The sequence below is a fragment of the Phyllostomus hastatus genome, unplaced genomic scaffold (genome assembly GCF_019186645.2).
Source record: "Phyllostomus hastatus isolate PE091 unplaced genomic scaffold, TTU_PhHast_1.1 phas_contig_58, whole genome shotgun sequence".
Lineage (NCBI taxonomy): Eukaryota > Metazoa > Chordata > Mammalia > Chiroptera > Phyllostomidae > Phyllostomus > Phyllostomus hastatus.
Window position 1 is genome coordinate 4,729,840 of NW_025333916.1, and position 25,512 is coordinate 4,755,351.

At 38.4% G+C, this 25,512-nt stretch overlaps 1 protein-coding gene across 1 annotated transcript in view; it reads left to right on the forward strand.

Moving 5' to 3' along the window:
- The window catches only part of ELL2 (elongation factor for RNA polymerase II 2), a 79,339-nt gene extending 54,809 nt beyond the window's left edge, over positions 1-24,530 (forward strand). Inside the window, exons 5-12 of the mRNA XM_045847977.1 lie at positions 6,031-6,290; positions 8,294-8,418; positions 8,582-8,669; positions 11,144-11,714; positions 14,757-14,823; positions 18,285-18,456; positions 20,480-20,524; positions 20,631-24,530. Coding sequence (XP_045703933.1) covers positions 6,031-6,290; positions 8,294-8,418; positions 8,582-8,669; positions 11,144-11,714; positions 14,757-14,823; positions 18,285-18,456; positions 20,480-20,524; positions 20,631-20,747 — 1,445 coding nt within the window. The 3' untranslated portion in view covers positions 20,748-24,530. The remainder of the gene's footprint in view (positions 1-6,030; positions 6,291-8,293; positions 8,419-8,581; positions 8,670-11,143; positions 11,715-14,756; positions 14,824-18,284; positions 18,457-20,479; positions 20,525-20,630) is intronic.
- The last annotated feature ends 982 nt before the right edge of the window (positions 24,531-25,512 follow it).

Consider the following 25,512-nt stretch of genomic DNA (forward strand, 5'->3'; position numbering starts at 1 on the left):
ATTGAAGGGAAGGAAGACTAGACCAGCAAGATGAGTCTCTCCTTTATGAGCCATGACCCTAACAATTTTAAAGAGTTCATCCACAGTGACTATTAACAGTAACAAAGGGAATTATCAAGAATAAGAATGAGTTCTTTGAGTCCTTAATTTACTGACACAAGTCGCTGAATAATAAATGATGAAAGGATATTAGTTTGGAAATATGAATGCTCACAAAAACAGTTTCTTGAAGAACCAAATCCCTTAATCAGTATTTTCCCATGGTTTGGTAGAATTCTGCTTCTGTATTTTTCCTTGCTGACCCAGAAACAATACATTTGGCTTTTAGAAGCTCCACTAGAGTCTTTAATAAGTATTTCTTTGGAACACAGCCAGTGCTCCTGGGACCTGGTGCTTAGCTTAGATACATTTAGTTTGGTTTAACAACAATTCATGACTTCCCCAGGTATCTGTACCCTCTGGGCCCAGTTCCCTGCCCAGTAAGTTGCCAGTAATGAGATTTTTCACCGTCCCTTTCCTGCTGAGTGAGGTAGCAACTTCCATCCTCCTTTCTCTCTCCTTTATCCTCACAAATAACTTAATAACTTTCTGTGCTAGTAGACTAAACTTCAAATTATTTTTAAAATGCACAAGATCTGTTGCATTTCAGTTTAAGTACAAACTATGTATTTGCTGTCCCCGTTGCTTTAAAAGTATTATTTTTACTCTGCCCAATACCACCATTTTAGAAATAGTGAGACAAATTGGTGTGTTTGACAAAGAAACAAAGACTCAAGCCATCAAAATGATTTTTTCTCCCAATATAACTAGATGAAAACCCTTATGTTGGTTTATTTCAAAGCTGGAAAATCAGCGATGACTACTGTACTTTTCCATTGAATGATCCTTGGGTGTCCCCTATGTTCATGTGTTTTTGTTTATTTTGATAGGGTGAGGCACAGTTCATTTGCAGCTTACACAACAGGCTTTTCAACACCCAGAAACCCATAGGCCATATACTTCCTAATGAATGGTATGGAATTTTAGAATTCCCTTACCATTCAGGGTTTCTTTTAGGCACTACAAATAATTTATGTATGTTCTGGGGAGTCGCCCACATAAAATTTGAGGTTATCTAAGTCTTAATCTGAACTAATTTACATCTGTGCCATTTGGTCTAGCCCCTGCAGTGACCTCTGCCATCCCGAGCCCTCCCTTTAGTCTCAACCTCTGTGCCGTGTCCTCAAGCACCCCAGCCACTCACTGTCACAGCACAGTATTTCTTTTCTGGTCTTCAGTCTTGTCATTAACCTCCTCAGCCTTTTATTCTCTAGGCCAAATAACCCAGCTCCTTTTAACTTTTCTTAATAGGGTCTGAATCCTAACCCTTTAATTATTTTTATTGCTCTCCTCTGTACTGCCTCCAATTCTTCACCTCAAAGTTCAAAACTGGGCACACTATTCTTAAGAAAAGTCCCATCAATTCTGAATAGAGGGGACAAAAAGACTAGTATCCAGATTGACCTGTTGGTGGTTTTTGACTTTTTACTATTCTTTGTTATGGCATGTTTTGATTTTTTTTTCATTTAATTTTCTCCATTGTTAGTCCTTTACCATATTTCTTTCCTTCTAGTAGCTTAGGTATATCTTTCCACTTTTTTCAGTGTCTCAAAACTATCTGACTCATTCAGGTCTTTAAAATGCACTCAGTCACCTTCAGTACTAACATCGCGTAGCACTTACTGAGTGCTTGTGATACACAAGGCACTGGTTAGCATTTTACGTCACAGTTACCCTACAAGGTGGGTGAGTTATAATTACCTCTCCTTGTATATATCCAGTTGTTGGTATCAGCAAATAGCAAGTGATATGAGTTTGGCCTTGTTAACAAGTTGTCTTATTTTCTTACAATAATTGGAGATAAACCTCTGTAATTCATAATTGAGTATATCATATAAAATGATGCCAAAACCTCACCTATGCTTAAAGGTACCTGCAGAATGAAGTTTATTTCACCAGTAGCAGCCAAGGTAGAGGACAGATAGGAATAATGCTGGTGCCATGTGGGGTTATGGTGGCATAATGCCAGGCTAGGCCAAGTTTAAGGGGATGAAAACTATGCTCCTAGGGGTCACTTGGCCTAGTCACCCAAGAATATGAGTTTCTGTGAAAGCCGCTTGTGGCCTGAAGACAACCAAAACCTATTTTGTCTGGAAAAGAACAGGAGAGCCTTTTACCTAGAAAACATTATTTCTTCAGTAATATTTCGACTTCTAGTCATGGCATTTATATCAGTGGTAAGCACTGTTGAGTTTTAATTCTTCAGTTTAAAAAAAAAGAACAAGAAAAAATCGCTAATCACCATTGCTTCTGGTTTACTAGTATCTTTCAGTCTGCTCACTGACTCCTACCTAAATTCTGGAATTTTATTGAATTACAAATTTTTACATGCTAATATTTATTTAGGTATAGAAATCAACCCAGCCAGTCTAATTTCTTAGATTCTGTTCCTGGTTTTCCCAGCTTCTGCCCCAGTCTTCTTATTTCTGATGAGATAGTGCATGCTTGAGTCTTGGACAAATCATTTAACATACAAGGACCTTAATTTTCTCAAATATTAAATAAGGGATATTTGAACTAGATAACATCTAAGGTTCTTTGTAGCTTTAACACTTTGTGTGTGTTGTGTATGCATATTTTGATAGTAAACCTTTTAGAAAGTGAGTACACATGCCAAGTGGTGGAGATGGACCCCACCACGGGGGGTGAGGTATCTAACCATCACAGCCACACCGTCGGCAGAGTCCTGCCACAGTTTTTAAAGCCTTGGGTCAGTGTTGCCAGGGCTTCTGGCCAGTTCCCACAGAACAGAAAACCAGCTGCAGGAGATAGCTACAATCTGCTGTCTTTCTGACGTACTTTTTAAAGATCAGTTTCGGATTTACTCAGAGCCATTCGATGAAGGGAGAGATACTTCTACCATCTCATTAAATGGAAAAGCTAGAAGAGGACTCCTTGTTATGAAACAACAATTTAGATATAGTCCCAGATTACCCAACCCTGTCAGACCTACTGCTGCTGTTTATATAGGGAGCCCTGGGAACTGATTAGCACTCGGGTCTGGGAAGAGAATTAGGTTCTCCCATAGGCTTTATTAAAAGGGCTTTTCTGAGACAAATGTGAAAAAAAAATGAAGCCTTTCTTCTGCCCACTTTGAACCTGACATTTTCCTGCTTTACTTTTTTCTTTTTCTTTAGCATCTAAATTCTTTAATTACTTACACTGATGTTTTCTTCATCTGTAGGCTCCCTAACCTTAACCTTCCTGGTTGAATAGGCACAAATTGATGGGGAATCAGTGAGCAAGTAATCTTTTCATAAAACTCAGTGGCCCAGTGGGTTGGATTGTCCTTTCAGTATTTGAATGAAATAGATGACCCCACAGCTGGCTTTATAGAAGAAAATTGAGGTAGTGGTAAAGTGAGTATATTTGAGGGTAGGAGATTCAGAGACAGATAGATGACAGTCTAGCAATAGGCCCCACCTAAACTGTCATGCCCCTGTCCAGATTCTAATTTCTTGTCAAATGTCATACTTACACCCCTCCTAAGGGCAAGTGAGCCTCCCGTATTTGTCTGCCTTATATCTTCTTCAGGGAGGGATGGGACACTCCTGAGACCCAGGCGTCAGAGGTGGGTCAGACTTACAGAAGAGGCAGGGGTAGCCCAGAGCACAATGGCAGTACTGTCACTTTGTGTTTTTATTTTTATTTGCTTTCCTTGCTGGCTTGAACTCATTCTAAATGACCAGTCATGGTGTGTTGAACTTAGCTAAACATTCCCTGCCCACCTCCCTCCCTAGAGAGCTGGAGTGCAGGTACCTCCAAACAGTAACCTTGTTTGGAGAGGAGCAAGTTAAACAGGTTTCAAGGGGAAGGGGGTGTGGAATTTACAGCATTTCCTAAATTTTGTGATCCCAGTCCTTTTTATTTTTATTTTTCCCAAATCCCTATTAAAAATTCAAAAAGTAGTACTCTTTGTTAACACTATTGCAACTGAGAAATAGTGGGTTGGAAAGTTTGCATTTGCCATTTTAGAAACTTCTGTGTCTTCTGCTTTTGGCAGTCTGGCGATATGGGAATACACGCTGTTTTGATTCTGGCACCTCTGCTCTCTAATTGCTCTCTTGCCGTCACTCACTTTGACACTTTGCTAGTTATTTTACTTTGCTAGTCATCAAATTCTGAGTCAAGGTCTGCTGAGGGGCAAAGCAGCCACAGCCCTGCCTATATGGAGCTCACAGCCTAACATGAAGCAACAGCGGACATTAGGCATTAGTTCATAAAACCTTTTCCACAAAGAAGTACAAGTAGGAAAACATGGGTATCAATCATAGAACCCTCCAAATGCTAAGAGAGCACTTTATCATTTGAGCTTATCCCATTGAAAGCAGTCTTGGTTTTCCCATCTGTGAAATGGGACTAGCACCTACCTTGTCAGGGTACTGTGAGACTTAATGTGTATAAGCTCTTAGCACAGTGCCCTCCCCAACACATAACTGGTGCATGATAACCGATTTCCTGCCCATCTGACATTGATCTAGCTGTCTCTAAATTAAGGAAAATTCACAAACCAAATCTAAATTATCTGTAAAACTCTAATTGTACCTTATTTTAATAGCTTTTCTTATCATTGGGCAATGTCCCTTTAATGTTGAATTCCTTTGTTGTGTAGTATTTTGATCTGATATTTATAATTACTTATGTCTAGATAGTAAAGAGCTTTAAGAACTGGTGAGATCACTCATCCTTTCCCATTGTTTAGGTAGGGTGGTGTCAAACAAACAGCCTCTCTGGCCAGGTCTAGGGAACCTAGCAGGGGCAGAATTATCATTCAGTAAACCCTCTGCCCTGTTAAACAAGCCATTTTCATCCTAGGCCACAGCTTTTACTTATCCCTTGTTTGTTTTAGCTAGACTTGGACCTAATGCAGTTGTCCCACTCTGCATGCCTTTACCAGTTCTTTCCTCTCTTTAACCAGAGTGCATGGAGTTAGGGGCTTAAAGTGTAGTAAATGAGTTTCAAGATTACACCTCAGAAATTATAAAATGAGGGTTTTATACAGTTTCATTCTAATTTCTGTTTCTTCCACAAGGAATGGTTACTAGGTGTTGTCAGTAACCTGCCTGATGGTTTGACACCTCTACATAGTATCCAGGTCACTTCAGTCCAGAGTGTTTTCTGGAAGTAGCCACTTGCCAAACACTTGTGTGTATTAAGTCTAAGTAGAAAGTCAATTAATTATGTGAATGGTATTGGCCTGTGCAAGAATGATGTGAAGTCTGCCTTTTTGCCCTTTTCATTCATCTAACTCAACTGTGTAGTCTCAGCACCACAGAGGAGATATCTTGCTTGTTTGGCCCTCAGAGATCGGTTGGTTGGTCAGTCAGTTGGTTTTGTTTTTACCTTTTGACTCCTAAAATTTGATACAGCCTGTTGAAAAGGAATATCACTTGTGGATGCCCTTGAGGATGTTGACCCCATGTTATGCCTGATTTCCCTCTTTTAATCTGTGAAGTTATTAAGGTAATGCCCCTGCTCAGCCAAGAGTGTGTTCTTAGTGAGGTACAAAAGGTGTTTCTCATATTTCACGTGTTTGCCATATTTATATCTGCCAAAGAAATAATATGTAAAATGTTTGTTTAACTTCTGGAAATTTCCATTGAAAATCAAATAACTGCATCCTTAAATTTTCTAGTTTGTTGCTACTGTGTGTGTCACTAATTGTTATCTACATGCAGCTGAGTGGCCACAATACTTCTATAATACATATTTATTTCACTAAATGATTCCATCAAAAATTCATAGTTCATATTTTAGGCCATTGTTCAAAAAGCTCTCCATTTGCATATCTCTTTAAAGTAAAATGTGAAGTAGTGGTCTTTATTCCCTCCAGAAATGAACAGATACCTAACTCAGAGTTGTGGAAACTGAGATGCTCATTATATTATTGCCCACAAATGTGTAACAATTGTCATTTCCACTGGGCTTTAGGGAAAAGAGTACAGATTCGGAAAGCACCTCAAGCTGCTTTAGATGCAGTGCCTGAGAGGAAAAGGTCAACCCCCATGAACCCTGCAAATACAATTCGAAAGACACATGGCAGCAGCAGTGTCTCTCAGCGGCCATATAGGGACAGGGTGATTCACTTACTGGCCCTGAAAGCCTACAAGAAACCTGAGCTGCTGGCTCGGCTGCAGAAAGATGGTGTCAATCAAAAAGACAAGAACTCCCTCGGAGCAATTCTGCAACAGGTGAGAACCGCAGGAGAGAGTTCCTTCCACCTACCTTCTTGTTTAGAAGTTCATTTAAGAAGGCTTGTTCTTGTAATCATTATTATTGAGGTAGAAAAATTTCAAGATCATTTTGATCAATGCTATGTATATGAGATATAACTCCTGAATATTAAGTTAAATCATCTTGGTTTAAATACTTAATTAAAAACTAATTGAAATGTGGGCATTTATACTAGGTTCTGTAAGTTAGAGGCTTCTGAATTATTAATCAAAAATTAAAGTTTTGAGTCATTATCTTCATTTGGGTTAAGTAAATTTTGCCCTGAAATTCCACTTACAAAAGTAAGCAAGAAATTTTCATTGTCTGTTTTTAGTCTTGAATCAACTAAACTATTGTCATAATTTTATTGACTTATAAAGGTGAAGTTGTGCAATGTATAATCACTCTTTGGTTGGTATAAACTAGAATATTTTTACCTGCTGCATAGTTTAGAATGTGTTTTGCCCTGCATGCTGTTTGCTGCCTGAATGACTACGTTTTTCTGCTGTTGGGTACCTTGACATGTCACTTGGCATCATTAAAGGATATGGATATATAAAGTATTACCTCTGATCAGTTACCTTATAATCACAGGTGTAAGTAAGAAAGTAGGTCATTAATTTTCTTAAAGTCAATGGTTTAAAACTGCCTATATTTTTCATACTGACTTTGGGTCATAAATATTGTCAGCATTCAAATCCACCATAAATGGTAATCCACCTCTTTTGTTTTTTTCTAAAGCAGTAATATTTCCAAAGTTCTTAAATTTCATTATTTAAAAAAAAAACCCTGAAGGTTTTCATGTGTTATTCAAAGAATAACACTTTAAGTCTATTTTATCTATTATCTCTTACATTCAAGACATTATTATATTAACATGATATTAAATGTTATGAAATAGTAAAACCATAATCTCTAGTTCTGGGGGTTGTTAGTATGTGTAGTGCCCCACATAATAGGAAATCTAAGGATTGTTATATTTATTTCACTTTGAAAAACCTTGTTGTGTGTCATGTTAATTTATTTTCAAGTTTGAATTTTAAGGTAACCTACCATTTTCTACTTTATAGCAACATTAGCTTGTTAGTGTTCAGCTAAGCTGTGAGAAAAGCATATGCTGTCTTAATACGTTTAATGGTGCTCACACAGGAGGAGGTCAGGTTATTAAAAGACCTTTCTAGTAGGAACTGACAGGAGCAGTACTTTTCTGCTGACCTTAAAAATGTCTTGGTTTGGCTCCTCAATCATACCTTTGTGTTGGTAATAGAATTTAGGTCTGGACACCCTAGGAATTGTAGTTAGGAGACAAGAAAAGATGACATTTGGGAATGGACTAGCTGGCCAATAACAGTAATTGGAAGGTTATTTTAGTTTCTTTCTATTTACTGGCTTTCCGAATTTCAAGGGCTTTGAATAAGTAGTTCTTCAGGGGCACTGGCAGCTACAAGGGGTAAACGTAGCTGCCCAAGAAAATGACACATACAGTTATCAGAATTGATACCACTTATGGAGATAATTTCTGTTGATTACTGACAAGAAAGTTTGTAGCCTAACATTTGGGCACTATTTGGTTTCTACTTAATACAAGTGACCGAGGATTTTTCCTGCGAATCAAAAGTAGATAATAATGATAACAATGATATTGATAACATAACTGTTTTTGGATTCCTTTGGCCAGACCAGAATAATACTGATTTAAAAAATCTTCCTGTACTTTTTGCCTAATGTAGACTTATTATTTGATTAAAAATATGACAAATGCAGTGGCCATTCAGGGAAAAAAATATTTAGCTATGTATATAAAATGTTTATTTGCCAAATAAAGTTGAATAACATTTATTGAGATCTGGTATATGCAAAACTAGCAGTCCCTTTCTGGTCGGTCAATACAGTTATTTTCATTATAAATCCCAAAAGTTTCCTGTTTCAGGTTAGGAAATAGCAAAAAGACCTAATGTTCTGTTTTCACACGATGTACCAGGTAGCCAATCTGAACCCTAAGGACCTCTCATACACCTTAAAGGATTACGTTTTTAAAGAGCTGCAGAGAGATTGGCCGGGATACAGTGAGATGGACAGGCAGTCATTAGAGTCGGTGCTGTCAAGGTAAGTTCTGTTGTTAATTTTTTCCTTAAAAAATGATGCAAACAAAATTATTTTAGTCACTGTTATTTTAGTGTTGAGCTGAGAAAAAAGAAACAAGAATAAGCTTTCTGTCATGAAAATTTAAAAATCCTCTCCATAACTGGAGCCTGTGTGTCCTTTACAGAAAACTAAATCCATCTCAGAATTCTGCGAGCACCAGACGTTCAGAATCTCCTGTATGTTCTAGTAGAGACACTGCATCTTCTCCTCAGGTATTTTATAAAATTATATATGCATAGTCCTAACTAAAATGAACCTAGGGACCATCTAGTTCAGTTCCTCTGATTCATATGTGAGAGAAGTTAGGCCCACAGAGGATGCACAGCCTATCTACCCAAAGTCACAGAGCTGGTTTGCAGCAGAACTTGGTCCAGAATTCACAGACCATCTCTCAGCCCAGACCTCATCTCCTCTGCCCTACAGTGCTTGTCTAAGTACGTAACGTTTACTTGGCTTTTCCATTTTTCTTACGACCCCAATCAGAATACTGCAATTAGACTTTCCCCTAGTTTAGTTTCCCCAGTGATTCAACTGATCCTGGAAAAGGTGGGGAGACCTTGGATAGTATGAGAGTTCAAGCTTACTTGGTTCTCAGAAGACCCTGCCAGCCTTGAACTCTCAATCTCCCCGGACTTTAGGACTGACAATGGCACAGACCTCTGTAACCCAGTCTGCTGACAAAGTGTTCCTCTCTCTGGGCCCTCCTCCCAAGGATTAGGGAGACGGGACAGATGTGTGGCAGACAGTAAGCATGCCCTGGGCAAAGCCTATTCATGTGTCAGAAAATGTTAGCAACCCACCGTGAGGAACAGAGGAGGAACAAAATAAAAGCAATTTTGTCCTTGCATGTACACTATCTATAGAAGCCTCAGTTTTATTGCCACTTACCATGAAGCTGCTTTTAGTTCTGATCTAATTATATACCAAGTGCCAAATCAATGGTGCTAAATTGAAAACAGGTTAAATTAATGGAATGATTGACTTTCTTTCTCTCAAGCTGAAGTTTCAGCCCTGGTATTTCATTGGATGTACACTGTTATACTTTTCAGCGGTCTAAATGTTCTTTTTAATGTAAATACTGTTATTGTTATTGCTGGATTGGGCTAATATTAGCATGATTTTTAAAAATTTTGAAACAGTAATTCCATATCATTTTTTTTATCCTCACCCAAGGATATATTCATTGGTTTTAGAGAGAGAGGAAGGGAGGGGGAGAGAGAGATGTGAGAGAGAAACATGGATCAGTCACCTCCCGTACTTGACCAATCAGGGATCAAACCCACAGCCTATTGGTGCACAGAACTATACTCCAGCCAGTTGAGTCAGCTGGCCAGGGCTCCATATCATTTTTATGGACCAATTATTAAGACTTATTTTCCAATCCAGTGAAGTGGAGCGAAATGAATAGTATTTCAACAATGATAGAGAGACTTAGGGAAATTATTATGTAGGTGCTGGCTGTTCCCATGTTCTGACAGGTGAAATAATAAATGACAGCCAAAATATTTATAACAGGGACATCTTAGCATATTGGAGGAGATTAAATAAGTGTAAGGCTTATGGCCTTTTCCTTACCCTTATTAGTTCTGACAGAGTGAAATGGTGCAAACTGCTGGCCACCTCCCTTTAATACTCTTCTGAATGGCACAGTATCTCGGGGAACTTAGGGTGGGGCTGTATAATTAAAAGATGAGTACTCCAAGAAACATTTATGAGGGGGGATCCCCCCAAAACTGGAATTTATTTATAAAAAATTACATTTATTTATAAAAATTGTGTATTTATTCTTACATGTTTAAACTTCAGTCTCCTTCAAAGTACTCTCCATTTGATGGAGTACACCTATTCAGACAGTTTTCCACTGCTCAAAACAGTGGAAAACTGTTTTTGAACCAGTCAATTTTGATGCCCTTTAGTTCTTCTGCCATTTTTTTGTTTCACCTCTTCCACATCAGCAAAACATTTCATTCAAGGACTTTTTTTTCATCTGGGGAAACAAAAAATAGTCTCTGGGGTGAGATCAGGTGAACAGGGAGAATGGGGCATGGCAGTCATGCTGTTTTTGGTCCAAAACTGCTGAACATTCAGCATGTTGTTGGCAGGTATGCTTGTGAATCACCCATTATGAAATGGACAAATGCGTTGAAAGAGTCTTCAGAAAAAAATTGCTAAAGCCGAACACAGCCTCTCACAACAATGCCAGCTGGTACACTGATACAGTTGGGTTCCTAGAACACTCACCTAGCTAGGGAAGCCTATCTTACAAGGGACCCACCCTCCAGAAGATAATTCTGTTTTTTTGGGGGGGGGCGTGGATTTGCTCTTGTACAGAGGTAGGCAAAAGTAGGTTAACTGTTTGTATGGAAAAAGACATGCTGGTTATGATTATTACAATGGCTTTATTAACTCAAAAGAATGTCACAGTGGCACAGTAAACCTGCCTTGGTCTACTCTTGTATTTGCCAGACTCTGCTTTTTTACGTTAGACATGAGGATTTACTTCACTTTTGTTTTGGTGGCTTATTGTTTGTTTTTACTTAAGCTTAGAGAAACATTTAACACAACACCAGTGATAAACTTAATTAAGTGTGAATAAAATTACTCAGTTGTCCTTATAGTAACCAGTGATACATATATTGAATCTTCATGAAAAATAGCTAATATTTTTTCCTGTTTTCTCCCCCAGAAACGACTTTTAGATTCAGATTTCATTGATCCTTTAATGAATAAAAAAGCTCGAATATCTCACCTGACAAACAGAGTGCCACCAACATTAAATGGTCACATCAGTCCCACCAGTGAAAAATGTGCCGCAGGCCTCGCGCCGCCTCCTGCAGCCGCCGCCATCCCCACCGCTCCACCACTGCCTTCAACGCACCTGCCTGTCTCCAATCCCCCTCAGACTGTGCATTCTAACTCCAACTCCCCTAGCACTCCAGAAGGCCGGGGGACTCAAGACCTACCTGTTGACAGTTTTAGTCAGAACAGTGGTATCTGTGAGGACCAGCAAGACAAATATACCTCTAGGACTTCTCTGGAAACCTTACCCTCTGATTCAGTTCTACTAAAGTGTCCAAACGCTATAGAAGAAAACCATTCAATGTCTCACAAAAAGTACAAAAAGAAGTCTAAAAAACACAAGGAAAAGGACCAGATAAAGAAACACGACATTGAGACAATTGAGGAAATCGAAGAGGACCTTAAAAGAAATGAGGAAATTGCCAAGCTGAACAACTCCAGTCCAGATTCCAATGAAGGTATTTTGTGCTTGTAAAAACCGACCACAGGTGTAAATGAGTGGGAGGAGGGGACTTTCGTGAGTGTGAGTGTGAGGTGATGGTGTTCATAATTTGTCATACTTTTTCCTCTAATGAGCTTCCATTTAGTTCTTAATTTTAGTACTGTGTTTCTGAGCAGTTTTTTTCTTGACATTTTACTGCAGTCATTTTTGGTCTCTTTTTAGCCAACTACTAAATATATTTTTTATATTTGTTAATAAGATGGTGAGTAACATTTGAGAATGACCCTGTGACCCTCTGGAGACCCCTTTTAAAGAAGGTGGGCTTTGCTGCTCTTTTCCATAACAATGATGGTTTTGTGCAACCTCCACATGACCTATTTTATGCCATTCTTAAACAGATTTAACCAGACACACAGTTAGCAATAAAAATATTCATTTCCTTTTTTGCCAAAGAAACAGGGTCACCCTCACCTTAATTAATATTAGCACAGGGGAAATGTCAAATTCTTTATGAAACAGACAAGGTACAATTACATTTACAGATCGAATTACATCATCTTCACTCAGAGTGAAAGCAGTTTGTCTTGTGCAAGGCTGTTGACAGTTTGCTCGGTAGGTCTTAAGGGTTTTTTTGTTTTGTTTTGTTTTGTTTTATTTTGTTTTTTCAGTTTTAAGAACACTGTTTTAGTAAACTAACATCAGTTGTTCTTAGTAAAATTAATCATTCCAAGCTTTTGGAAGCTTTAAAAGCCAAATATCTAGAGACCCAAAGAAGCTTAAGATAATGCTTTACCTCTAATGAAAAACTAACCAGTAAAAGGGCTGCTTGCCTGGGGGCATAGTGATTTTTAAAACCTAACAACAAAATTAGATTTTTCTGATTTTTTTTAAAGGAGTTGTCCTCTAAAATTTAATGTCTGACCTGGCAGCCAGCACACAGAAGACCCAAGCCTGTCATTTAGCTTGGCCGCCCATTTTAAACCCAGCCTAAGTCAGGCACAACTCCCCAGGAAGACACAACTTTAGAAAATTTCCTTAATGAATAGAGTTGAAGGAGCATTGCCTTTCTGTAATTTGCCCACAATACTGAAAATCTGTAGTCTTTAGATTTAACTATTTTTACCCTATGGGAGAAGCTTTGATTGTAGAAAAATATGGTAGCAGTGCCTTTATTGACCTGGATTGAATATACTGCATGCCAGAGTTTATCTGTTGAAATATGGGATCATAAGGTACTATTGATAGATGGTTGCACAAGAGATAGTACAAGCTTTTTCCCTCAAACACTATCACATTTGAATTCCCCAGGTCAGGAAAAGGCAAGAGGTAATAAAACCTGATGTTCAGAATTGGAAAACCAGGTTACTGGGTAGTCCCCACCCTCCGCACTTCAAGTCCGCGGATGGTGATCCAGAGTCAGAGGCTGGTGCTGGAAGACTGCGTCCCGGTGTGTTGAATCCTTCTCTGAGGATGTGGTATCTTTCAAAGACAGTTGAGATTATCACCGAGGATAGATCCAGACCCATGTCCCCTGTATCTTTTGGAATTTACCTGGTGTCTGTGGCAAAGGAGACAGGTGACATGCACTTGATACCTTTTCCTTTAAGACTTAGGCTGTTGTAAAAACAAATTATTTTACCCAAGCCTCAATCAAACATACAGTAGTCCCTCCTTATCTACAGTTTTGCTTTCTGTGGTTTCAGTTGCCCACAGTCAACTGTGGTCCAAAAATATTAAAAGCAAAATTAGAGAAATAAACAATTCATAAGTTTTAAAGTGAGTGCTATTCTGAGTAGCATGACAAAGACTCACACTGTTTCACTCTGTACTGCCCAGGAGGTGAATTACCCCTTTGTCCATTGTCTCCACCCAATATGACTACCTGCCTGACAGTCACTTAGTAGTAGCTGGCTAGGTTATCAGATTGGCTGTCTCGGTGTTGCAGGGCTTGCGTTCAAGCAACCCTTATTTTACTTAATGGCCCCACAGCGCAGAGTGATGCTGCTGATTCAAATGAGCCAAAGTGAAGCCACAAAGTGTACATATGGATAGGAAAGGACTTGGTGTTATCCACAGGTTCAGGCATCCACTGGGGTTCTTGGAACATATCGCCTATGGATAATGGGGGCAACTGTATTTATCTGTATATGTACAGGAACATTAAGTCTGCAGAGTTTGCATGTTTTGTTTAGTATGCTTTGTCCTTTAAAGTATTGAACCGAGAAATTCTCAAATATTCACTTGTGTTTTATATTGAACATGTATGTTTCGCCAGCCCTCAGGGTTAGGGTTTGAGTTACTATTTTAATTCTACTTTGAATGATAAAAAAATTATCCTGGTAAAAAGTCAAAACATACCCTCTGGAAATGGCATGTTCAAACAGATGAAATACTGAGGGATTTTATACACTTTCATAGCATAGTCCTGAATGACTAGCACTTTATTTATTTGTCCTTTTAAAAACAAATCTGTATTGTTATGAGTGTTAGAGATTAGAGGAGTATAAATTAGTGTTCAGTAGTAACTTATTTTAAACCAATTATTTCAAATTACTTTAAACCAGTGGGAAAACTACCCATTTCCAGTGTCTGCATATGAAAAGGGGAGCAGTTAGAAACACAGGGACCGAAAGTCTGCTACCTGACTTCATTGTCTCATCCGCCTTGTTTAAATCCTATGAAAAGTAGATGTTAATGTAAAATGTGTATCTCCCATTGTCTGGCTGCATCTGCCACCACAATCTTTGAATTGCTGGGCAGATGCCACAACTGTTGTTGGAAGAATAGAAGACTGACCCTGGGTTAAGATGGAATTCCTTTATTGTGCAGACACTGCAGTAGCCGGGTGCTTTCAATGCCTGGCGTCGGTTCTGCTGGCGCTGGTCATAGGGCCTCTATTGTTCGTGTTCAATTGTATTCCTTGCTCACTGTTGCTTATTGAGATGGAAGAAAAGAATTTGAGGAAAAGTGTTCCAGATGTTTCTGATCTATTTTAGAATTATAGGCATTTTATAACCGTACTGTTTGGTGAACGCTTCAATTTTTTTTTCCTTCTTAGGAGTTAAAGAGGGTTGCACTGCCTCCACGGAGCCTTCTTCAACCATTGAACTCCCAGATTATTTGATGTAAGTTTAGATGTCTGCCATTGGGAGAAAACGGTTTAATTTTAGAAAGTTTGCAAATTCTTTTCCCATAATTTGCAAATCAGAAAAGTAAGAAGTTCCAGAAATAGTGTCCTGGAGCCACCCCTGCAATTGAAAGGCTGCCATTAAGCCTGCTCATCACAAATCTGCCCTTGTCAGCCTGAGCAGGTTGTCCCTCCCCCTGCGCTGAGCCCTGCTCAGTGGCGTTTAAGTATAGAGAAGCCTGTCCTTTGTTCCTGGGCCAGGCCAAGCGTTTGATTATGAAAGATTTCAGGGATTGGACTCTTTAAGGCTGACCGTCTATTAATGCACAGTCATTCCCTGCACGTGTTACTGATAAAATGTTTAAAACTCTGCAGTTCATCCAAAGTAGAGGTACACTGATTTTTATCTAAATAAAGCTCTGCTATCAAATTAGTTGTAAGAGGAGAGAATAGTACGATTTGATCATCTCACTTTAGTACAGGTTATAATGTTTTTCTTGTTCTGACAACAAGTTGCTAAATGCTGAGCCGGGGACATTTTTGTAACTGGCTATCACAGAAATTATAACTTGGACACATAATTCTAGCTTTTTTACAGACTCAAAGGCTTCTATAAGAAGTAAATAATTAAGTTGCAAGAGCCTGGAAAAATGGAGAGTGAAAGAACAAACAAGTCTGACTGTTAGTAGCTTAAAAAATGAACAGATATGCAAAATAGCTTGACCGTAGAATGGAAAATGGAATCTCGGCTGTATGAACATCTTTTCTCTATTTGGTACCATCTCAGGGTAGACAAAGTTTAACTATGCTACTTAGTCCCCCATGGCCAATGAAATGCTCAACTCCAGAGTAGAGAACATTTTATACTTAAAATGTGTTACTTTTGCTTAACTGTTGTGAAAGCTATACTTATTGGGGAATGATACAGCAGGAAACCATAATGTTGGTTATCATCTCTTAACTAAAAGGAATCCAAGAAACCATGCTGAGTACTCTTTCATCTGAGGCAGTGCATGGTTTTAGAGTCCTGTGGGGAGCTTTGAAAAGCAGCTGCCACTGAGCTGGCCCCGGAAGGGCTGGTTGGGGGACAGCACCTGTCTCGACTGATGACGGGGTTCACCGTTCCAACTGCAGACCCACTTGTCCTTGAAGTGCTGTGAAAGTTGCCACCCCTCAAACAAGAGCTACAGTGCTCCCATCCTCTGGCAATTGATTTCGAGTTCCTCTTTTTCGTTGTACTGACATATACTTGTTATATATGACAGATCATGTAGGGAGACTGAAAAATTGTTCAGACCTTTTCCCCCATGGATTCAGGTCCTGTTTGGTCAACTTGACCAGTTCTACATTTAAAGCAAAATGAACTTGCTGGTTAGGGATGGTCGCTGCATTTGCTTCAGTGCATTTTTGCACATTTGGCATGTCCCTAGCTCTTCACAAGTTATGAAAATACATAACCTATGTGATTGTTTGCTTCCTTTATTTAAGTAAAAGCAATTTATTTTAACCAGAAAACTTTCTGAAAATGTAAGAAAGCATGCATTTTCAGAAATATCACCAAAAATATAAAACTTAAATTTAAGTTGCTTCATAAGAAACCAAGAAACCATACTGTGAAACCTTAATGATGAACTTCTGAATAACTCATACTGACTTAGATATTCCTAATTTTCATTTAATAAGAATACTTCTGCTATTCCTGGTTGTGAATTATCCAAACTGTTTAAAATTTCATTCCATTACTGGATTAAGAGCCAATCGTAGAACTCATAATCTTTGGTAAAATTTTTTTGTTAAAATGCCAGTATAATCAAATAATCTTCTATAATAGCAACACAACTGTTGGTCAGTTTATTTTTCCTAAGGAATTTATTAAATGAAATACTGAGGGTGTGGTTTGAGAAAGCAGGGTCAATATTTTGTATGACGAAGTGACCCTGCCTTTCCTACTCTGTTTGGCCATAATCCTTCATGTGCTTCTCCCCGGAGCCCCTTTCTCCGCCCTCGGCCCCTCCCCTGTGCAGTGAGGACAGCGCTGTCTGCAGAGGACTCTGCCCCTGCCTTGGCTGGCAGTGTTCCTGGTGCCGCAGAGACGCCAGCAGGGCAGCCTTAAATCAGCACACCACCACTGTCTTGGTTCCACCAAGAAAATTAAACCTCCACGCTAACTCAGCATGGATAAAAATATTAATGAGGGCACTGAGGTTGCTCACTGCATGACTTTCTCACATTTCCAACTAGGTATCTGTGCCATCACATTTTAAATAAAACCGGTAAGATTATCTGAAACCATTCTGAAGAGGACTGAACCTCAAGTTTTCCCACAGTGAAGAATATTATGTACCCCTAGGGGCCATTTGGAATCTCCTGCCACCTGCTTGAAATTGCTTTAAAATCTCAATTTTTATCTCCAAAAAGTCAAGGGAATCTTGCATTCCATGATAGAAGCACAAAGCGCAAAGACCCAGACCAGACCCTGATGTGATCCCATCCCTTAGATCCACAAACAAATATTAACTCTGTTTTAATAGTAAAATGCTGGTTTAATTTACTTAGCATTGAATAAACTGACACTCTGGGGAAATGGCCTTCATTTACCAGGTCTCCTAGAAGTATTGATACCCCAAAGTAAAGCGGGTTTATGGCATTTTTATTAAGAAAGTAAATCAGTCCTCACTGGTGTGGTTCAGTGGGTTGGGCATCATCCTGCAAAGCTAAAGGTTGCCAGTGCTATTCCCGGTCAGAGCATATGCCAGGGTTGTAGACCAGGTCCCCGGTTGGGGGCATGCAAGCGTCAGCCGAGCAGAGTTTCTCGCACATGTCAATATTTCTTTCTGTCTCTTTCTCCCTCCCTTCCCCTCTCTCTAAAAATAAGTAAAATCTTTTTTAAAAAAGAAGAAAGTAAATCAGACTAATCATACAACACTGCCTTTCTCTTACATATTGTATGACATGTTATATTAATTCATTTTTAAAAATGATAAACATTTTCCCTTTTGTATTTTATCTATCTGCTTAAATAGAAATGGGAGGAAAGGGGTAGAGAAAATAAGCCTGAGGCTCCTCGATGCAGCAGGTGTGAAAGGCCTAAAGACAGATTCCCTCAGGAAGCAGCAGCTCTAGAGAAAGCTTTAACTTCAGCACTCAGTGACCCTGTGACATTCTCCTGGCTTTATGTTACCCAATCAGTCTTTCTGTCTCCATGTGACTCGTGGTAGATGTTGGCTTCTGCTCACTAGTTTGTAGTGAATTATTTTGGATAGAAAAAAGTTTCAGAAGCTACATCTATGTGTGTTGTTTTGTTTTTGCATAGTTGCACTTTAATTCTATTGCCACCATGTCTTTTTTTTATATTTACTCTCCTTCATTGACGTTCTTAAGCTCTTCTTTGGGATAATTTCACCTAAAAGGTCTTTGAAGGAGTGACATAGCTGTCTTTTATCCTGTTTTTCTTACTAGAAAATACATTGCTATTGTCTCCTATGAGCAACGCCAGAATTACAAGAATGACTTCAATGCTGAGTATGATGAGTACAGGGCCTTGCATGCCAGAATGGAGACTGTAGCCAGAAAATTTATCAAACTGGATGCGCAACGAAAGCGCCTTTCTCCAGGCTCCAAAGAATATCAGGTAAAGGCATTTGTTCCCAGATGGACTGACTTTCGGATTTCATTTCCCTGTGTGGCCCGACCTCCAGGCTCCAGTTGGCCTTCAGAGTGTGTCTTCTCCCTGACTAGCCTCGCTGCAGCCTTTGGCTTTCATTTAAAATTAGCAAGGAAATGAAATATTTGAATGGTTCTTGAAAATAAGTAAACACAATGAACCTGCATTTTCATCAGTGGAAAAAATAACTTTTATTTAACATAATATGTATAAAATATGTAACATGTTATATATTTACTATAATATATTGTTTAGTATATTGAGAAAAACACCAAACAACTAAGTAGGGAAAAAAGTTGGATTCCAGATTTATCTAAATATTTTATTGCATTGCCAACCAACTCAGACTACTGTTCCTAAATCTGGTGCTATTACCCCAAACTGCCATTTCAAGTAAATATTTTAATTAATGTTTAAAAATATCCTCAATTGGGCATAGAATATGGAAGATACAGACATAGAATATAATGGGGGCTTCATACCATAGAGGTTTGGGGTTTAAGTGAAGAAAACCTGGTGTTTCCAGCTATTCCAGAGACAGACCTTTGTTTATAGCTATTAACCAGTTTTCATTTCCCTACCTAAGTGGTAATATTATTACAGCTGACAAAGAGCACTAGAAGCCTGGTCTGAGTGTTCTCATTGTCCTTAGCAAAAGGATTAATTTAAAGGAATGTTTCTTTCCTTGTGTTAGCAAGGTAACTTGGTCATACTTCATAGGCATAGGTGGTGCTCCCATCCTGGCCCACTAGCATTGTTCTGACAAGAAGCTAAGTGACAGAATGGATTGGTTTTCCCACAATGGGGAAATCATCCTGAGCATGCCTGTGCCCTAGAGGTTCATTATGTCTTCTATTAGTGCACCTTAAACAAGCCGCGTAGAACTATCGAGCATTTTGCCAGAGGAGTTAGTGTTTGAGGGTGCAAAACGTTGGTGATACAGCAGTTTCAGGTTTGTTTTTTCTATGTAGTTATTTACCAGTGTGCCATGATTATATTTAAAGGGTGATTCTAAGGATTGCTTAGTGGTTAGGAGCAGGCTCCAGAGCCAGAGTGCCTGGGTTTGATTCCCAGCTCCTACCATGTATACTTGTGTGTCCTTGGGCAAGTTATTTAACTTGCAGTAGAAGGTGCGGTGAATATAGAGTTGTGCAGGAATAAATGTAAGCATTTGGAAACTGCTCAGATCTGTCATATGTCAGGTTGTATGGTATGTAGGGTTAGCCATTTTCCCCAGCCACCTGATTTCCCTCCCTAGAGCCAATCAGTAGTACTGTCCCAGTGTATTCCTTCAGAGTGTATGTGTGTAAGATGTATATACACAAATTCACATATATACCATATGTCATTAAATCTAAGATGTCATCAATTATAAGTTGCGCCATTATCTTATGTTCCCATAAGTTTATGATACATTATCATTTACCTAATTGCACTAAAATGAGAAAACATGCATCTTGAAGTAATGAAGTTCTGAGAATATGAAGTTCTGAGTAATGAAGTTCTTAGAATATGGTATTATTCTATTTCCCCCTTTTAAACAAATAATACCAAACAATATAAATTGCTCTGCACTTTGCTGTTTTCACTGAACATGCTTTTTTCACTGAACAATATGACGCATCTTAGAGAATTTTTTTATAAATCCATAAGCACTTCCCCCTTTAAATGGCCTCTTAGTATTCTTTTGCATGAATTGATGGACACTTAGATTTTGTTTACTGTTGTTTGCTTTACAAACAGTGCTGCAGTGAGTGACCTTCTGCACCAGTCATTTCACTCAGGCACCAGTAAATCTAAAAGAAAAGTGTAAGTGCCAAGTCAGGTTTGCATTTGCTATATTGATAGCAGTTGCCATATTGCCTTCCTTAAAGATTGTACCAATTTAAACTTCTATCATCAATATTTCCCACCCCTTGCCAAGTGTGTGTTAACTTTATACTGCAAACAGAAAAAGTTCTCTTCTGATTCCTAATTTTTAATTTTGTAGAATATTCATGAAGAAGTCTTACAAGAATATCAGAAGATCAAGCAGGTAGGCGTCATCACTGTTGGTTTTCTGACATGAAGTTGAGAAGTAATTACAAATTCTGCAACCTGATCCCTTTGGTGTGTTTTGTTTTGTTTTTTTTCATCCACAGTCTAGTCCCAATTACCATGAAGAAAAATACAGATGCGAGTATCTTCATAACAAGCTGGCTCACATCAAAAGACTAATAGGTGAATTTGACCAACAGCAAGCAGAGTCATGGCACTAGAGCTCTGCTTGGACCAGAAGATGTGAATGAACTTAAGCTTATTTATTTAAAATTCCAAATGAGTTGCTCTAAGATTCCAAAAAAAAATGAAACTTTGCCGGTTGAAAGTTTCAGTATTTGTAAACTTGAGTTACCTTTTTTTTTCCTCCCACTTTTCTTTGCTTCCCTGCATTTTTGAAGCTGCTTTTTCTGGTCTTTTTTTTCCCCCTGTAGACTTGTGTTTGTCAGTGGAAGTAATTTTTTTTTAGATATTGGGGATCCAGTATCTATATTTCAAATCAGTTTTTTCTTCAAAATTTGTTTGTAATTAGAAATGATTTTTTTTAGATATTGGGGATCCAGTGTCCACACTTCAGAGTTATGTGTGTTTTGAAAAAAACAAAAAACAGTAATGTGCAAGGTGAAATGCTTTTGGATAAACATAAGCCTATTTTCTGACCTTTCTTAATGCGAACTCTTTGCCTTAAATGGTAGGATATTTAGAAATTTGCACAAAATAAAAAAAATTAAAACATTGTTTTTGGAGGGTTAAGAAATAGAAAGGTCTTTGAGTATGTACATGTGTGGCTGCACGTACACATATGTACATACAGGCTGACTTGACCTAGAACAGTGAACTACCCTGCAAGTTAACCCCCATTGCAATGATTGCCTTAAGGTGTTTGCTAGTTGTGTACATAGTGTGGTTAATCGTTAGCTGCACCCCTTCCCACCTGATTGGAGCACTGGGAAGCCACGGTGGCCTCTGCAAGCGAGTGCGTGGCCTGCTGTCTGTGTGCGGAGGCGGTGTGGGTGTGAGTGCGTGTGAAGGGCAAAAAGCTGCTGCTCTCAGTAGGCCGAACGCTCAGGTCAAACAACTGACGAGTGTTACTGTAGGTATTTTGTTTTATTTTGTTTGTTTGTTTGTTTTTTTGTCAGATTGCTACTTCTGTCATAGAAGACAAAAGCATTTCCATTTCAACAGTTTGTCAGTGTCATTGGGCAAAATTGATAAGTTATGAACATGAAACAAATCTATAGTTTTGGGGCAAAATTATAAAATTAAATATGTAGGTAACCTATTTATATACTGCTATAAAGTATTTTTTGAAGAGAGATATGCAAAGAAATTATTACCTACATGAAATGTATATTTAAAGATTTTTTTCTTCATCCTTTGTACCAGGAATATAGAAAACAGTGGATATATTTAACCATTGTGTACTGTGATTCATCAAACAGCACAAACTTTCATTTCATGGAGTTTATCTGTTGACGTCGATTTAAACTATCACTTGTTGTTTTATCATGTGGGAACATAAGTTATGTCAAAAATGTAAGGTTTAAACTAATGTTAATTCAAGTTGTGTTGTCTTACCGTATTGTCTTTTCAAAGTGCTGCCAGTTAAAAAGGGAAGCATTATGTTTACAAGTGTGTTTTGAAATGTTTGCCAAAACTTTTGGTAGTATCTTTAATAAAGCTGTTTGTCTCCAGCATCCAAAAAAAACAAATAAATCACTTTGTTGTGTATCACTGCAAACCAGAAAAATGTTAGTATCCAGAAAACCTGAGAGAGCATGTAGGTGAACTTCTCTCTTTGAAGTTCTTCTAACAGATTAACTGGAAAGAATAGATAACGTAGTAAACGTATACAAAAGCATACAAACTATACAAAGACTAAAACAACACCCTGTGCACTATAGCTCTATAACATTACTGCTGAAATTTAATTTCTATATAGCATGGACCTCCTAGGGAATTCCATTTCTTTTAGCATGGAGATCCCAGGTGCTTTTCCTTTTACCTCAGAATTGGTACAATCGTTTTTAAATGTTCATGGTTTCAAACTTTCAGTTGAAAAAGGATAGGAAAGGACACTTAATCGGGGTAAATTTGGGCCTCATGTCATTAGGTGGATTCTGCTGAGGAATGTGTCTGTAGGTAATGACCTCATTGATATCATTTCTTGGGCATCTTGGCCTTTTACTCAAAGACAGTGTGCTATTTGCTATGAGTGGTGTTTCTCAAAAACAAGGTGCTGGGACCACTTCTATCACCCATATTAGCATCTCTGGGTATAGGGCCCAGGTGTCCACCCACATTTTCATAAGTATCCTCCAGGTGACTTTTGCAAGCTAAAGTATGAGAATCATTCATTGGATTAGATGTAGTACTAACAGGTCTTTAAATCTCAAAGTCTTGAATGTTCAAGTTCAACTATTGGCATTTTTTAAGCCTATCCTTATTAGCAAGTGCAGAATTAACTTTTCCCTCTATAGGATGTGAGGCATCCTCTCAAGTGTTTCACTGCCAACTCTTATTTTGGAATTTGTTTACAAACAAGTCTTCTAGCTGGTTAATTGTTAGCCCTCGGAGCTCCTACCCGCCTATATCAGTACACCTTCTGGTTTACAAATTGGGTAATAATAGAAGCTGGAGATGCTTTACAAAAATCCAGCATTTCATACCCATAGACTTGACCACCAACCTATAAAAGCCTTAATCTAGATGTTCGTTGTGCACCTTGGAAAGATCCTTATAAAATGTGTATCTGTCTATCAGTTGTAAATCTCTGAATCTTCTGTAACCTGAGGCCGCATCTCTTTGGAAGATGGGCATAAGCGTATTAAAATATTTATAATCATTATTCATCTCCTACTCCTAGATTTTTAGATACTGTCAAATAATTGCTGCAGAAATGGGTGATCACTCAGTATCAGTTCCTCTGGTCAAAGAATTTATTTGGTTGTGTTTTTTTTTTTAAAGAAACGTTAAGTGTAAAACAGCATTGTCAAGATAAGACAGTTATATTGTTACAATTTTATCACATTTCATCTAAAATAATTTGAAGCACTCTTGAAGATTTTTACCAACACTCATGAATTCTAGATCGAATGATTAGCTGATTTAATTCAAACCAAAAAGAACATGAACTAGATGTGGTTTTGTTTTTTTATGTGGGGATTTCATTTCCTACCTTGTTGTTTTCTATTTCCCATGGAATAATTTAGAGGGTTAACTTTCAACTCTAAGTAGTGATGGATGTTCAGTTCTGGTTCTCTCAGAAGTAATTGTTGTGGTCAGTTCATATCATTGCTCCGTGCATTGATTATAAAAATTCAGTATTCATTTTCTTTCATCTCTGATTGATCTTTGAACTGGTGGAGCAGTTTTCTTTTCACTTAATGTGATTCACCTTATGTAAAACAAATGCATACTTGCATGTTGGAAGCAAGATGTTGAAATGAGATTTAGACACAAATGGCCCATTAATTCCAACACTGCTTGGTTGCCTTACCCCTTGCATAATTTTATTCTTTGCTTCTGGAACTTGCCTGAAACTCTTTAGCCAGATCATTGTCTTTCTGGCAGTATGAGTGTTGAGTCTCGTATTCGTGGTACAAACTACTTCTGAACTTCTTACAGTTGATTACCTGCCTAAGTGTTACTAAATCCTTTTTCTTACATGTACCGGATGGGGGAGATTTTCTAGCCAGCACTTTGAGAGGAACATTTTGGGAAAGGATATCTAACTGACACTACTTAATGAAGGCAACAGAAGATGTTATCAATGTTCTTTGTAACCTGGAAACTGAACAAGGCTGTGAGGCTCATTTCAAAACATTTGAAGTGTTAAAGATTATATATCTCTATGCTGTTTCTCAGTTGTTCCAACCAAACCATGTCAGGGCTCCTGAAGGTAAAATGTCACAGGGACTTTTCAGTTGTTACTGAGTTCAGCAGCCATGGAGGCTCCTGTTGTCCTGCACCAACTTCAGTTCAATAAAAATGTTAACATTGCATTGCTGGTACTTGTTTTTCCTTTGTCTCATTTCAAGCCCTTAACTTTATCTTAAAAAATAAAACAAACCCACAACAAAGTGCTTTCTGATTCCCTAATGTAAGTGATCTTCCTGGGACAGATACTATTTATTGGTGACTCTAGAAAGTGGGAATAGGGAATGTGCCCCAGGTCCTGCCTGTTTTGTGGGCTTAGGACATACGTTTCACAGGCAACATCTACAAGGGGAATAGTAATGATAGCATTTACTAAGGGTTTCCTGTGGATTGCAAACTCGTTTGCATGCATTGTCCCATTTCTCCTCACCAAAACCCAGTTCTACTTATTTTGTTGGCTAGTAAATTAAGGTTTAGAGAAGTTGAGAAACCTGCCCATCACCCAGGTGGAAACAGTGCAGCCTGAGAAGCCTGGTCGCTGCATCTGTGCACTTCCCCATTCTGCCCCCATGTGTCGGTACCTGTTCAGGGTTAGAATGACCTTCACAAAGGGAGCATTCTAATAACATCAGATGGGCTAGACTCACTCTTGATTTAAAGGAGAGTAGAATGTGGAGTTTTTGGGGGTGATGTCCAGTGGATTATTCTCAGTAGATTGATTTTATCAGAATTGACAAATTTGAAGGAAGGCTAAATACTTTTTTGAGGAAAGGTATGTTTTTCTTAATGAATGTGTGCAGTCTTAACAATGGGCTATTTGAAGAAGATTGGGGTACCCCCAATAGAGACAGGAGACAGGGGTGTAGCCTTAGAATCACACGGTTTTTGTAGAGAAAGGCTCCTTCTGTCACTATGGACTAGCTATAGGAGAAACCCCATCTGAATCAGACATAAAGACATTGTCCTGGCTGGATCCTTAACCTCCCATTTCTATAAGTTTTCTGAAGGAATGAATGATGGAGGAGGAAAAGAAGAAAGCCTTGCACATTGGTATTAAAAACCTAGAATGTTTAGTGCCAGCAGTGATTCCATTTAGGTTTACAAGGA